Source organism: Macrotis lagotis, chromosome 6 (assembly GCF_037893015.1).
Source record: "Macrotis lagotis isolate mMagLag1 chromosome 6, bilby.v1.9.chrom.fasta, whole genome shotgun sequence".
Lineage (NCBI taxonomy): Eukaryota > Metazoa > Chordata > Mammalia > Peramelemorphia > Peramelidae > Macrotis > Macrotis lagotis.
In genome coordinates this window covers 226,383,528-226,400,486 of record NC_133663.1, presented here as the reverse complement: position 1 = coordinate 226,400,486, position 16,959 = coordinate 226,383,528, and the positions used below count along the sequence as shown (strand labels likewise).

Sequence of the window (16,959 nt, the reverse complement as noted above, 5' to 3'; positions counted from 1 at the left end):
GAATCCTAAGATTGCCTTGATCTTTTTTATTGCAATGCCATGTATGGCATGAGTTTGCAGTCTTCTAAAATCAAAGTACCTTTCTCACGTGACATATTTTCTAGGCCTTTTCATTGTCCATCAAAATTGCCTATGCCATCAGCATTTTATTCTTGGGAGCACTTCAATCTTCTCTCAACAATTTCCCTTGTAGAATTTTAGACTACAAAAATCCTACTGTGCTTATTCTTTCTCTGAACTTCCAGAAATCCACTTTCCCCAAATGTAGGCTACATGTTAAACAATCTTTCCTGCATTGGGAATTTTATATTTGCTCTCCTCAAGAAAATAGTTCAAGAAGGGGAAGGGATGGGGAAGAAGCAGTATTAAATGCCTCCCTAGGTACTCCAACAACATTCTAGGAAATTAATAAAACAGAAAGTGAAGAACTTTTTCTAGTTGGTCAAGAAAATCAGTGTGATATAATAAGAGAGCTGGCCTTGAATTCCAGAAGGCATGGGCTCATGTCCCATATTTGACACATTTGATCTTAAGAAAATTAAAATGTCGATGATTTAGGTATCTTTCTGACTTTCTGATTTGCCATCCACCAATGAAATCACAGATTTGAACCCCAAAAAACCTATCACAAACTCTAAAACAGTGGTCACTTCCTCTCAAATCTTCCACCATCTCTACACTGGCAATGAGTTCTTCCTCATCAGTCAAAACTAAATCCAGAAAAACAATTCCCTACATCACTTGTTCCTTCTATTGAAGAATGAAATGCTCCCTTAGGCAAGCCACAGATGGTTGTTCTGCTTTTAACTATGAGAACTCCAAGGGACATCTGGATAGATAAAATATGCTAATCATTTTTCAATCCAATACTTTAATTTTTTCAAAATCACACTCCTATTCCAGATTTTGATCTGTTTCCCAAATGACTCATCAACTTTCTTTTCTGCTGGGTGGTTTACACTACAGTGTACACTTTTTACATCCGTTTCCCTTTCTTCATTGGATGAAAGGAAATAAATGCATGATCATTATGCAAATGATTGCTCCCCTGGATCATGGTTATCCTGACAGGAAGACATATCTTATTGATATTGATATTGATCTCCTAACCTTTTTAACTAGCCTGCTCTTTTTGAACAAAATATTCTCTTCCATAGCCATAGTCCAGTTATATGTCATATCCCACCAAGTCTCTGAGATATATAAGATTGAATTCACCTCCTTAAATTAAGCTCTCTGGCATACCCAGATTTTATCCATATTTTGCTCATATTATATCCTGACATTTGAAGTCATATGGTTTATTACTTCTATTCTTGGAAATGGTCTCCAATTAAATGTTTGGTCTTCTCCACTGATATTTTCCTTCCCATAGCATACTGTGCAATAGCTCTCCTGGTGGGCAGTTTTCTCCGCCTTTGCTTCCAATTTAAAGTCTTCTTGATCAGAATTCAAGGGCTCTAGGCAAATATAGTTTTACTGCCCCCCTATTAGCAGCACTCAGTCTCTGACCTGAAAAGAATCCATCACTCTAACATCTTAAGCCATAGTCCATAAATAAAAATGCAGTTCTCACATACCATCTTTGTCATCAAATACTCACTTCACCAATTCAATTTTCTATTTTTAAGCTGGGTCAGTTAGAGTGTTGGACCTGGTGTCAGGAAAACTCATCTTCCTGGGCTCAAATCTGGCCTCAGGACACTTAACTAGTTGTGAGATAGTAGGCAAGTCACTTACCCTGTTTGCCTCACTTTTCTCATCTAAAAATAAGTTGGAGAAGGATATGACAAACCACGCTAGTATCACTGCCTAGAAAACTCCATATGGAGTCATAAAGAGTTGGACGTGACCAAACAATGAATCTTGGAAGTCCAAACTTGCTCAATTAACAGTCAAGTTAAAATGCATTTAATGTTGTTAGAGTTCGTGGTAGTGATGATGGTAGTGGGGCTTAAGACTAGATATTACATCTGACAAAAAGATAATTCTCAGGTCCTGGGAGTTCTTTTTTATTGAAGTCTTTAAGATGATCCTATTAATTTTGATGTACCTTCTCAACTACTGAGCTAATTTCTTAGAGCTTTTCTCAGACAGATAGGGGGCATAGTGGGTAGATATCTGGACTTGAGTTCAAATCCGGTCTCAGATTGTGATTCTGAGCAAGTCAATCTCTTTCTGCCACAGTTTTCTCAACTGTAAAATGAAGGGAAATAATAGTACTTTCCTCACAGTGTTATGAGAATCCAATAGATAATATATCTAAAGTACCTGGGACATAATAATTTATTTGACTTGTAGATTGACTTGTAGTTTGCAAAGCATTTTACATTTATTATCCCTCTTGATTCTCAAAACAACCTTTTGATTTAAGTGCTATTGCTAATCCCATTTTACAAGTCAGAAGCCTGAGGATGAGTAAGATTAGTACCCACAATAGTAAGTATGTGAGACTGGACTTCATTTTGGTATTTCCTGGCCTCAAGTCCAACACTCTATCTCCTCACTCTGCTATTTAGCTGCCATTTTGTGATAGACAGATACAGTGATGCTTTACATTTTGACATTATAAGCCAATTTCACAAGGCTGCAGTAAATTGATTGAATAAGGATAACTAAGGGGACACCAGTGAAAAACTACAATTTCCAGTTCTTGTTTTCCTTAGAGTCACATTCCTTTAAGTGATACTCTTGGGCAACATAAAGACATGAAATGAAAGTGCTGGCAGGGTTAGAACTGGAGATAATGACTTTTCAGATCCTTTCTCTATTTCCCAAAGGGCAAGTTCAAAGAGCAAATTACTTTCTTAATAAAAGATACATAATTTTCATGCATTCTGTCTTCATTGTGAAGGTATGGGAGCCAAATGAATCAATAAATCAATCAATCATCCCACCCTATCCCTTAGCCCTGATACCCCTGACAGGTGAGAACATATCAACTGCATCAATCAACCAAAAATGTGAATTAGATATAAAGAACTGATCATCTCTATGAATCAATCCATGGATGGCATCTCAATAAGAAGTGATGAGAAATCTGGTTGAAAATTTGGTTATGTCCTGTGAAGCATATGTAAAACCAATGAGCTGTTTGGAATCAGACTTTTGAACATCTGGTACCTTAGGACTGAGGCATTTGGTCAAATTCCTGTAAAGAAATCTCTTGGATAAAGGAGAAGAACTTTGGTCCCTTGGCCTTGGTCTTCTCTCTTACTCAAGTAAAATTCTTAAGGCTCAAAGGGTTTAGATGTATCATTAGCATCCTAGCTAATGTGATGTTCGTAGTATCCCTATGGACAGTGGTGGATGGCAGCCATGTCTTCATGGGAAGTCAAGGATCAGCTGGGTGTGATGAGGAAAGAGTAGGAATGGAAGAGAAGAAACATTTATTAAGAATTCACCATGGGGCAGCTAGGTAGCACAGTAGATACATCATCAGTTCTGGAGACAGAAGGACCAGAGTTCAAATCCAGTCTCAGACATATAATAATTACGTAGCTTTGTGACCTTGGGCAAGTCATTTAACCCCATTGCTTGCAAAAAATAATAATTTATTATGTCCCAGGTACTTTAGATGTATTATCTATTGGATTCTCATAACACTGTGAGGAAAGTACTATTATTTCCCTTCATTTTACAGTTGAGAAAACTGTGGCAGAAAGAGATTGACTTGCCCAGAATCACAATCTGAGACCGGATTTGAACTCAAGTCCAGATATCTACCCACTATGCCACCTATCTGCCTGAGAAAAGCTCTAAGAAAAGCTCAGTAGTTGAGAAGGTACATCAAAGTTAATAGGATCATCTTAAAGACTTCAATAAAAAAGAACTCCCAGGAGCTGAGAATTATCTTTTTGTCAGATGTAATATCTAGTCTTAAGCCCCACTTTTCCCAATACACTATACATACTTACTGTAGCATGTGTCACACTAGAGAGAGAAAAGTTTTTGTACCAATTTTCCTTATATTGTTGTTCATCCTTCAGGTTCAAAGAGAACCAGTGACATCACAGGTGATGCATTACCCATAAATTGGATTTAAGTGAGGTAGAGTTGAAACAAAGTTGTCAGCCTCACTCTCTTTTCCATAATCATCAAAATCCAATGGTAGGACAAAAGTCAAGATGACTAATGATGGCCCAGGATGCAGTGGATGACCTTGGCCTCTTCAGTGTCTGACCAGGCTCTAAGAGTTCCACAGCACCTTGCCATAGTCACTTTCATGGCTGCTGGAACAAATTGTTCCTATCCTCCCATTCTGCTGGGAAGTCTTCAGATGCTTGGGGTAGAGCTCTTCCTGACTCACTGACAAGTTTGTGCCATGTTGATTACTCTCAACCTGGATTAGTCCATCTGCTGAGATGGTTTATTGTATGATACAGATTTATGGAGCCACAATTGGGAGTTGGATGCCAGACAGAAACCAAATGTAGATGAGCAGCTCTGAAAAGATCTCAGCAACCCTCCAAGCAAAGATATTGGTCCTCCCTGAACACACCAAACACTCTTGTTTTTACTATACTTCCTTAATACTTTCCAAAAGTCTGGATAATTTATTGATATCAATTCACATGCATAAAGGAAGCCTATGGGGGTGGCTTGGGACATTAAAACAGATACCTTCAACCTCAGAACTACACCTAGAACCTAGAAGAGAGGGACACTGAAGTTGCAATGTCTATAGACCTACCTGTCTATAGACTATAGTCCTACAGTGGAGGGTAAGAAGTCTATAATATCAGAATGCAGTCCAACATAGCAAACTATATAGGTGGTGTCACTGATATAGTCATCATTCTACCTCCTCCTATAGTAAAGGCAAATATCTAGTCTAATCATATGACTTCAGTTCAAAAGACAGAATCATGAATACATAGTTTTGTGACTTGTCAAGGGGAAGGAGCTCTGATACCTTGTGTATGGTTAAAAAAATTGATCTGAAATCAAAAGATTTGGGTTTGAGTCTTGGCATGTATATATTATCAGTGTGACCTTAGACAAGTCATTTCTCTGAAACCATTTGTTCAACTGTAAAAATTAGGATAGTATTACTTTCTCTGCCTTCCTCATGGAATGGTTTTCAGAAAAAAAAAGACAACAAATCATACTATCTCTCACAATGCAAGCTGGTATTATTGCTGCTACTGCTATTGCTACTATATCTCTACTACTATTATTATAACTCTATTACTGTTACTATACCTTTACTACTACTACTACTACTACTACTACTACTACTACTACTACTACTACTACTACTACTACTACTACTATTACACTACTACTACTACCAACACCATCTACAATAACAAGAAGCACCTAAGTGGAGACAGCTAGGTGGTACTGTGGATAGAGCACCAGCCCTATAGACAATAGGAGCTGAGTTCAAATCCAGACATAGATACTTGATATGTACTAGCTGTGTGACCTTGGGCAAGTCATTTGTGGGGTATTGCCTCACAAAAACAAAACAAAGCAAAAAAGCAATAGCTAATTAGCACAGTGGATAGAGGGTAAGGCCTAGGGTCAGGAAGAACTGAATTCAAATCCAACCTCAGAAATTCACAGATGATCACCTTGGGCAAGCCACTTTAACCCTATTTGACTTGGTTTTTCTCATCTGTAAAATCAACTGGAGAAGGAATTGACAAACTATTCCAGTACCTTTGCCAAGAAAACCCCAAATGGAGTCACGAAGAGTTCGATACAACTGAAAAATACCTAAAGAACAAATAAAAATTATAGAATATATTAAATAAGGCTATTAGAAAAGTCAATGCTAATGTAATTAACACAATGTTTTGTAAATAATCTTCCAACTCCATTTAAAACCACAGACTAAGTTTAGCCTTGGACAGTTCTCACACAAATATAATATGCCTTCACCCAGGATTTTTCATGAAACTAACAATTTAACTTCTGCTTGTTTTCCATAAAGAAAGGAAAAGATTTGTAGAATCCCCATATTAATTGATATTCTAGAGCCAATTTGAGCTCACAAGAGACAATTTCCAAATTTTCAATGTGAGCATAGATATCTTGGAAATAGGTAAATCCTATTGATTTATTGCTCTTTTGACTGAACAGACTTTTAAAACTGATGGATAAAATGCTAATGCAAATTCATCTTAAAGGTGCACTTTGCATACATTCCCCATCACCACCAAAGAGCTGGTTGTTAAATATTTATCAGCACACTCTTGTAATATAATACTACCCAAGGTTTTCCCCTAATCCCCTAAAGGGGAGATCTATACTTTTCCCTAAACTAGCACAGGCCTAGGTATACTCATCAGATTGTGGCTCCACACAGCTCCAGTTCCAGCTTGGTCTAGGAACCCCTCTCTCTATTTGATCCTCTACACCTGGGACAGGTTCCAAGTGGAGTGGTATGGTTGGGGATCTAATTAACTCATGGAGAATCATTCATCATAATCAGTGTGGTCTTAAAGAGGAAACAAAAACCCTACTCTGAAATCTAAAGATCATCTGAGTCCCATACCACTGCTTATACCCCAGAGCTACATGGTCACCCTTCCCAGGACAAAGAGAAAATTCAAACAGAATCATTTCCTAACTGAAAAGAAACAGTACTGATCAATGTAATCCAACTTTATTCTGGAAAGACAAGGCACAAAAATAAACCACTAGGCAGCCCCACAATCATCTTCTTCATTTTTTTTTAAAGAAAGATGATTTTAATTTGCTGATGTGTTGGTCTCTTAGTAACAAAAACATGAATTGTTTATATGTGTAAGAGAAATCGTTTCAGCTCTTCAGGAAGAAGTAGTTCACTTATTCTATGATGCTGTTTGATTCCAAAGCACTTCCTAATTCGTAGTCGGCAAATCTGCATCAAAGACAGAGGCCCTGGAGAAAGAGGCCACAAGACAAGTTATACACCTGATTTCATGCACCCAAGACTCGTTTTGTAAAGCACAGAATAAGTTACAGTTTAACAAGGTCTAAACACCCAAACACGTCTTAGATTGATTCTATTTTTAAGAGGAATTTTCAGATTATTTTGTCTTCCTTCTCTCTAGGTTCAATCCATTGAACCCCTTAGGATTTGTTTTAGAAAGGTAGTAGGGAAGACAATTTAAAGCTTTAAAGCTTGACCTTGCTTATAATCATAAAGGGACTAATTTATGAATTACTAACCTCACAAAATAGTTCCTAATTAAAAAAAAGCAATTAGAGGTGGCTAGGTGGCGAAGTGGATAGAGCAGCTGCCCTGGAGTCAGGAGGACCTGAGTTCAAATGTGACCTCAGACACTTAATAATTACCTAGCTGTATGGCTTTGGGCAAGCCACTTAACCCCATTTGCCTTGTCAAAAAAATCCCCAACAATTAAACGGATAAAAAAACAACTTTTTAAAAGGAAAAAAACTCATTAAATCAAGCACAATCAATCTGACATCTTGGAGTTACAGGTGAATAGTAAATTTTGAGATCTTTAAATGTAACATGTTACAATGAATGGAATCCATTTATATCCCAACAATAATTACATATTCTCAAATGTTTAAGAATTCTTATAACCAATATTTCAGCACAAAGTAGAGAGTGGACTATCAATCCTCTCAACACTATGAATGGAGAAAAGGATGGAAGATTCTGCATGGAACTGAAGGAACAATTCCCTCTGAGTCATAAAAAGAAACAAGCCATACACCCTAGGGAACTCTCTGAAGGATGGTATAAGCCCAATCTCTCTACAAAATCATCACTACAAGGTTTATAAAGTGCTCTTTCAAATACTTCCAAGAGATGGTCAATTATTTGAACCTTAATAATTGATAAATAATTGTATACAAAACTCAAAGGAAGAATTGGGGATGGGGGGGGTATCAGTTTCTTCCAAGCCCCCAATTCAAAAAGACCTTGTTTTTCAAACATCTTAGGCGAGATTATAAATCCATGATAGCAGATCAGATAATCACAGGACAGAGGTCATTAAATCAGCCCCTTCATTTAACAAAAATGAGGAACCTGAGGAAGAGAAGTTACTTGCCCAAGGTCACCTAAGTAGTGTATGAAACTGGGAACTCCAGCTCCTGAGTCAGTACTCTTTCCACTCTAGCACACTGAATTTAAAGAATATATTAACAGATTACAGAAAGTATCCATTATTGTCCTTTAAAAACTAAGCAGCATTCAAATGGCTCTTCTATATCATTTTGTTGAGGGTGACTCATTCTTCACACTTCTTTATGTTCCACAAGCAATCATTTCTCTAAAAGTTTATTAAGGGATGGAAATGGCCATGAAATGCAGCAACTTATCATCCAGGAAAAAAAGATAAATTTGGAAGGAGGGAGGAAAAAAAATCCAAGTTCTGTGGTGCCCATATACAGGAAAATAGCTGCCCTCTCCAAACATGGCTGGATTTCACTTAATTGATTCCCTGTCATCCACACAGCTGAGAGTGGGTGGTAATTTAATTAATTTCTTTTCCCTCAGGTGCAGAAGAACAGATGGCCTGAAGAAAATATGATGGAGGTGACACTTGGGACTGAAATTGCCATGTTAAACCAGTGGGCATGACTCTCTGCAGTATTGGCACAGCCTCCTCGTGAGGTTCCAGCCAACTGAAAAATCGCCTTATTGGAATTTACTCCAACAAAGGGATTTGGGAGACAAAAAAAAAAGATGAAAAGATTCTGATTAAAAAAAGATTCTGTTTGGCAGCAAATGATCTTTTTATGAACCAATGAAACTGTTATGGACCTTTGTCACCATTCAAAAAGAGACTAACAAGGTCCACGGGCTTATTTATGCATAAAAAAGAATGGGAAAGAGATTCAGGGGAGTCTTAGGGCCTATTAGGAAAGTTAGGGTTTGGGGTTTTTTGGTTTTGCTTTTTATAAACACACATGTACACAGTATCCCACTCCCCAAATCTTTAGTCAGTCACAGAAATGTGCAGTGCATATTTCATTAGAGTATTGATGCAGGGAATTTTTTTTAAAGGTGCACATTTATTGGATCTGCTTAATCAAAAAAAAGATACTTATTTTGTTTTGCAAGTCAATGGGATTAAATGGCTTGCCCAAGGTCACACAGCTAGGTAATTATTAAGCATCTGAGATCTGATCTGAACTCAGGTCCTCCTAACTCCAGGGCTGGTGCTCTCTCCACTGCACCAACTAGCTGCTCCTAAAATAACTTTTAATTAATATCTTAATTTTTCTTTAAAAATAAACCCTAAAAAGGAGATACAAAAATACCATTTTTTCAAAATATTAGGTGATGCCTGGGTATAGCCATATGCATACTTATCCTTTTACTGTGGATTTAATTAGTGCTTTGTGAAAGGGTAGGGTGATAATATACAATCTCGGTCTATTTTGATTATAAAAAGGTAAGAGGGTAAAAGTGGAGAGATTATCCCCTACACTGTATAAACTCATACTACCATTTGCATTATCCTAGTAATGATCCTTTAATATGTATTGCTGAGGAGAGGAAGAATAATTAAATACAGGTGGATCTAAAATATGACCATCTCACATCTGGCTAGTTCTTGCTCCAGAGATATATCATTTAGGAGACTGGAAAAGTGGAAAATCCCTTGAAATGGAAGCTAGAAGCCAGGGTTCAAGTCCTCACCGCTGTCACTAGCAGTATGACCTTGAATAAATCACTTTAATCCCCTACCTGAGGCTCATTTTCCTAATTTATAAAATGGTAATCATAATATCATCTCACGCGCAGAATATTAATTCCCAGCTTGCAGTTTCTTGTAAGATGCTATAAAAATGTGAACTATTAATAGAGATGCCTACAATTTGAGAGGTAGGTGGTATGGTAAGGAAAACAAACACCTCAACTTTGGGCCAGAAGACAGGGGAGTAAATAATGTCTCTAACCCTTGTTAGCAATGTGAAAAACCACAAATGAAACATGCTCTGAACCTGTTTGTCGCAGTTTACTGGGGTTGGAAGCAGTACCTACCCCTCAGGATTGTGGTGAGGATAAATCAGATATTTGTAAAATGCTTTGCAAATTTTAAGAGACTACAGAAATTTGTTATTATTAATTATCATTATCATCATCATTATCATTATTTCTAAGTCTTCCTGAGGCATGGCCATGATGAGTTATAGTTGAGAGGATACAAAAAAAGGAAAAGTGTCTGACAATCTCTATGAAATATTATCAGTGACTTTTGCCAGGATACTAAATCTAGACCCTGTGTCTTATCGCTATTGCCATTTTCTCACACACACACACACACACACACACACACACACACACACAAACTCATAGCCCAGGAAACTTCAGAAACTTCAGGTACCCCATTGTTCACTTGGGATTGACTGGGCCTGTGAGAATAAAATCTCTCTCTGTTGAGGCTTATGATCATCCATTTAGTTTCATCTTCTGTGCACCATTCACCTTCTAAAAAGACCCTCAGTAGAAATAGCCCATGCAAAGGACAAAGAGGTTAACTCCGTAGGTTATATTATTTGAAAAGTCTAGAATATGGACCAAGGCCATCTTTTCCACCATCCTGCCTAGACCACTAAATCCCCACAATTAAAATTGCTCCTTTAGTATATGGCACTATCTCTATAAGGACCATTCTAAATGGATGGGTTAACTAAAGAGAAAGATCTCTAATGCCTAAAAATGGTTGCAGATTTTAATTTTAAGGGTAGTATAAAAGAGACTGACTATGTTATACCTAGCTTAAGAAAATCTGGAGTAGAAGGTCTGATATGCATTCCAACTAAGTTGTTGTATATGAATATAAGGGAGTAGGTGCCACAGGGGTTAGAGTGCAAGGCCTGGAGTCTAGAAGACCTGACTGCAAATCTGACTTCAGTCATTTCCCAGATGTCTGACCCCGGGCAAGTAATTTACCTCTTTTTGCCTCAGTTTTCTCATCTGTAAAATGAACTGGAGAAGGAAATGGCAAACTACTCCAGTATCTTTGCCAACAAAACCCCAAATGGAGTCATGAAGAGTTAGTATTACTGAAATGGCTGAATAAAAACAAAAACAAATATGAATCTGATGGAATACTATCATGTTTAGAAGAGATAAAGGGATGATTTCAGAAACGTGCAAAAACATAAAAAGATGAAGAGTAAAGTAAATGTGATTAGAACAATTTATATTATATCATCAATATTAAAATATTTTAAATATAAAAATAAAATAAATAATTAAATAAATTAAAATTAAAAGATATTAAAATATTTAAAAAAGAAATCTTGAGGACTTTTATAAACTGAGCAGAACCAGAAGAACCAGGTTGTCTCATGTGAGACAACACTGTAAAAATAAACAACTTTGAAAGGAGTAAGAATTCTATCAACATAATTATCATTCAAGATTCTAGAGGACTGATGGAAAAACATTTTATCTATAATAGAGAGGTGATTGATTTAGAGGATAGAATCAGACACATTTTTATATAACCATTGAAGAAATTTGTTTTGCTTGATTATAAACATTTGTCACAAGGAATTTGTTTTTCTCTTTTTTTCCCCTCCATTAGTGTGGAAGAAGAAAAACAATTTCTGTTTATTTAAAAAAAAGTAGATGGAAGGGGAGGCTACAGATGTGGAATGTTACATGTACTTTCAGATGAGTTCACTATATTATTAGTTTTACTTAATTGTTTTTCTTTGTTATAAAAGACATCTCACTGAATAGAGGTATTCTGTAAATAAAATGTAAAAATGAAACATATCAATAATTTTTAATAAGAGTGAAACAAGAAAGCAATAATGTTTAAAAGTGACTCAAATGGCCAAAAATTCTTCAGTTTTCACAGAGAAATGCTCTGCTTGGACCCAATAACAGCTTTTCTTTGGCAGGTTCAGGGTAGGTATTTACTTACTCCTTCAAAATTCCAACAAAAAAAATACAGCTAATTCCAGCAAACCTACTTAAAACAGATCTTGACCTTAACTTCAGGGTCTCCTCCAGCAAATTCCCATGAAAAGATGGAGATCAAGGAAGAAATTCTGACTTATGCTAAGTATCCTGGTGTCCTGGCTGGAAGGTTGGAAATTCTTTATATTTCAACCCCTTACCCTAATTTCAGCTGTTTTAGAACACAATGGTCCTGCATTTGGGCATAGTCATATTCATTGTTCCTCTTTCCCCTCCCCCTCAGAGAATCAAAGGATCTCAAGGTTGAAAGAATTCAACTGTTCCAACCCATACTCCTTTTTTACAACATCTCAGGAAAAAAGAAAAAAAATTGGTCATCTTTCCTCTACTTAGAGAATATAGCAAATGGGAAATTTGCAGGAAAGTTCATTACATAAAAACAGATTTCACAAAAAGTCTCTATTTTTCTGGGTCTCTGTCTCTGTGTCTCACTCTGTGTGTCTCAGTCTCTGAATTTCTGTCTCTGTCTCTGTCTCTCTCTGTCTCTCTCTCTGTGTCTCTCTCTGTCTCTCTGTCTCTCTCTGTCTCTCTCTGTCTCTCTCTGTCTCTCTGTCTCTCTCTCTCTCTCTCTCTCTCTCTCTCTCTCTCTCTCTCTCTCTCTCTCTCTCTCTCTCTCTCTCTCTCTCTCTCTCCCCCACCCCATTTCTCCCATCACCCAACTGCTGAACCTCTGGCAACACACTTCAGTCAAGGTCCAATTACTGAGTTGGTTTCCAAAGAACTCAAACTATGTATAAAAGCACTGTTCTGGGTTAGCTCAGCACAAACCCACATTCCTGAGAGCTCCCCATCCACCTGGCCTGCGACAGAGGGATGTTATCAGAACCTCCACCTGCTATTATTAGTATTACTTATCTTATCTTTTTCTACCACTTTAATATTTTTTGCTATGATATTGAAGTTCACATTCTCCTTATGTTCCTATAATTCCTGAACTTCTCAAGTCAATAAATGGAAATATGAGCTTCTACTTCTGGGGGCAGATCTAATTGTTAAAAAGATTCTCTTTACTTTGAGCCAAAATCTTTCTCCTCTTTAATTTCTATCATTTACAATATTGAGAATAATAGATGAAACTGATAGGGAAGGAAACACTTTGGCTTGATGTAAGAAAAACATTCTCTAATATTTAGAACCTAACTTTAGTTATTGGTGCATTTGAAAGAGTGCACGGCTTAAAGTCAGGAAGCCTCATCTTCCTGAGTTCAAATGTCTTGCTTCAGATATTTCCTACCTATATGATTCTAGGAAAATAACTTATCTCTGTTTGTCTCAGTTTCCTCAGCTATAAAATGAAGTGGAGAAGGAAAGCGCAAACCATTCCAATATCTTTGCTAAGAAAATTTTGAATTGGGTCAGGGAGAGTAGGACACCTCTGAAAAATACTGAACAAAAACAGCAACAACTATACACCATATGTATGAATGCGTATATGTATGTTTTATGTATAATTATATACGTGCATATATTGTATCCGCCTACATTTATATTTTTTCACTGAATTGTAAAATAATTACATTTGCTATGGTAAAACTAAGTATTGAAAGAAATAGACCCAACACCCTACTGATAGAATATGATAAATGCAAAAGAAGGCTAATAAAAATAAAGTTATAAACTTGAACAGTATTGAAGAAACAAGATTTAATAGTTATATGAAGAGGTCTTAGTGAGAATAAAGTGAGCATTTTATCTGGGAAAAATAAATTAACTCAGTACAATATGAATTCAGAGCAAATTAGTCATTAAAACCCTGTGAAGGAAGGGTTCTTAATCTGGGTAATATGAAATTACTCTTAAAAATATTTTGATTACTATAAATATAATTGGTTTTCTTTGTAAAAACTATGTATTTTAGGTATTTAAAGACATTGTTTTGAAAAGAGTTCACAGGTCCAGAGTGTCCAAAAAGGTCATGAAGCAAAAAAAATAAAAATAAAAATAAATAAAAAAGGTTAAAAACTCCTGCTGTAAAGCAGAGCTTTGAGGGAATGGGATACAAACTAAGCAAGAAATGACAATTCAGGACTGAGTAGAGTGTTACAACAAAAAGACCCCTGGTAGCCAGGCAATAATGACTGGGCACCAGTATCCCAGGGGAATGGAGACCAAAGGTGAAAAGGAAAGGCAATGAAAGGGAGATGGAGATATGAACGGGAAGAGGAAACTGCTGAAGAAACTCAACCCTTTTACCAATTCTGTCTGTGGCTAAACTTAATACTCAGCATCTGGCAAGAGAAATAACTATGTGCTAGGAGTTGAAATGACATTAACTAGGTTGTGTCATTCCGAGAAAGAACAATTCTTTCCCACAGGAATTAATTTCAGTTCCTAAAATACAGTATAGGTCATGAGAGCATTGGAAAAATGGCTATTGAGCCCCAATCCCCCCTTTTTTTGCTACACATAGGCTTTCTGAGCCTTTTGAATCTACACATAAGATCTGTCAGGTCTGTATAGCAACTAAATTCCCACTATTCTTGGGCTTCTAGGGATAGGTTGATTCAAACAATAGCTTTATTTTTATAGGTCTGAAGGTAAACCAAATCCTCCAAAATAGGCAGTGCAAGTATTATCCTCATTTTTCAGGAAACTGAAGCTCAGAGAGATAAAATAATTGGCCCAAAGTCACAGAGCAAGTGTTCAAGACCTAAGAGTCAAATGCAGCTCACTTAACTTAAGCAAATCATTGATATATTTCAGCCTCAGTTTCCTTATAAGTAAAACGAAGGGACTGGATTAGATGAGCTTTCAGAGTCCCTTTCTAGCTCTGAATATTTGAGCCTTTGAATATCCAAGTGCCCACTCATTTATTTCAATCTACCATCCTGTCCCTATATTGTCACGTGACAATCTATTGCCGAAAATTCTAGTAAATTAATGTTTGTACATAATTTTTTTTTTTAGATTTTTAGATTTTTCAAGGCAATGGGGTTAAGTGGCTTTCCCAAGGCCACACAACTAGGTAATTATCAAGTGTCTGAGGTCGGATTTGAACTCAGGTACTCCTGACTCCAACAGCAGTGCTCTATCTACTGCGCCACCTAGCCACCCCCTGCAAATAATTATTGTAAGAGACTGCGTTGATGTGAGTTTTGTCCTAAGTATCTGAAGAATATGCATGATTATTCCCCCACCTATGACCAAGGAGAACTAAGTACCCACTCCCACAGTCACCTCAAATCTACCATACTCTCAATGCCTCCATTTTAAGCACCTGGCCTGGAGACCAAGCCCATGTAAGATTTCCAGGTGCAGTGTAAAAAAATTGGGAGGCATGGAAAAATAAGTTTAGCTAGCAGCACTGGTGACTGGTAAACTGAATATGAATTCAGGTTATATTCAAAAGTTATGCTTTTACTCCCCAAGAAACATGACCAACAGACTTTTATAGAAACAAAAGGATTTCCTCTCAGTATATAAAGCACAGAAGGTTCTAAACAGATTAGGGTCAAAACTGGAACAAAACGGGAGCACCTTCTTTCTGGGAGAAAACTTGTGCTAGGGTGCTATTGGGGGAAACCAAATCCACTGGCCGTTTGCCTTCAGCATTCTTTGAGTGTGGCTGTGCTCCAAAGTCTATCAGCAAATGAACCAGGTCCAAACTGGAATTTCTGGCTGCCACATGAAGAGGAGACTCCATCTCTTTGCCTTGATTAGCATTTGCTCCTAAACAGTTAAAAGAGAGAAAAAATTTAAGTAAGTCAGTCTACCAGGTTACAATTGCAAAATTCAATTCAAGATTCCTAACTTCCCTGAGTAAACTGCAGTTACACCCTCCCTGGTATGTGTTCAAATTTGTTATTGAAAGGGGATGGGACTTGGTCTGAAAAAAATTGCTATTTTATTATGTGAATCAATGTTCACCTCCAGTTAATTTTCAAATGAAATGATCATCTCAATTATTTTGCTACCCTGAAGATCAAACACTTCAGATACTTAGACAGTTAGATGGTTATATAATGGGCGCCCTCCACATTATATCCTTCTATCCTATAAATTCATATAAATCTTCCAAGGGTATCCCCCACAAGCTAGCAGCTTTGTCTCCTGGTTCTTGATATGAGTTAAGAATGTATGCTATTTGGGTTGCTCATCTATTGTCTCCTATTCTCATGACATGATTGACCATCTTGTTTTCCAGAAAGTCTGATCCTTAATAAAAACAGATAATGTAACTCAGTGGAAGGAACCACTGTGCTACAATCAGATGACCTTGGTCTGAATCCTGGCTGAGATGTTTACTAGCAATATAACCTTTAATTCTTTGGATCTTTAAAAATGAAAAGGGTTGGACTGGATGATTAGATACACTATGGATCTTGGAATCAGAAAGACCTGGACTTTGACTCTTAATAGCTGTATATCCATGGGCAAGTCAATTCTTTTGGACCTCAGTTTCCCCATCTATAAAATAAGGGAATTAGAATCAATGGCCTCTAAGATCTCTTCCAATTCTAAAACTATGATCTCTAAGGCAAACTTCTCTGCAAAGTTACCATCATTAATATCTTGCAACCTAGTTAAATGTACCCTTCTTTAGTGATTTGGGCAATGAAAAACTGTGGTCATTCTAAAATTCTGGTGTCCCAGAAGCTCATTCCTTGGGCTTTTGCAACAGTAAGCAGGTTAGGATAAACAAAAATGAGAAAAAAATTTAAAACTAAAAATGACAGAAAGGCAGAAAATATGATCTTTCTCAGATCATAATGCAATAAAAATTACATGCAATATTGACCCAGAGAGATATAGACCCAAAACTAATTGGAAACTAAATAACCTCATTTTAAAGAATGAGTGGTTCAAACAACAAATTATAGAAAGAATGAATTATTTCATCCTAGATAATGACAATAATGAAATAAAATACCAAAACCTATAGGATGCATTCAAGGTGGCTTTATCAGTGGATATATTATATCTTTAAATGTTTACATGAATAAATTAGAGAAAGAGGAAATCAATGAACTAAATATGCAACTAAAAATTAGAGAAAGAACAAATTAAACTCCCCAATTAAATACCAAATTAGAAATTCTAAAAAT

At 36.7% G+C, this 16,959-nt stretch overlaps 1 protein-coding gene across 13 annotated transcripts in view; it reads right to left on the bottom strand.

Annotated features, from left to right (window-relative positions):
* Positions 1–6,600: 6,600 nt before the first annotated feature.
* ASB11 (ankyrin repeat and SOCS box containing 11) overlaps positions 6,601–16,959 on the bottom strand; it is a 138,844-nt gene continuing 128,485 nt past the window's right edge. For all 13 annotated transcript variants that reach the window (XM_074192419.1, XM_074192406.1, XM_074192407.1 and 10 more), the window contains 2 exons: positions 15,392–15,583; positions 6,601–6,873 (listed from right to left, as the gene is read on the bottom strand). In XM_074192419.1, coding sequence (XP_074048520.1) covers positions 6,749–6,873; positions 15,392–15,583 — 317 coding nt within the window. In that variant the 3' untranslated portion in view covers positions 6,601–6,748. The remainder of the gene's footprint in view (positions 6,874–15,391; positions 15,584–16,959) is intronic.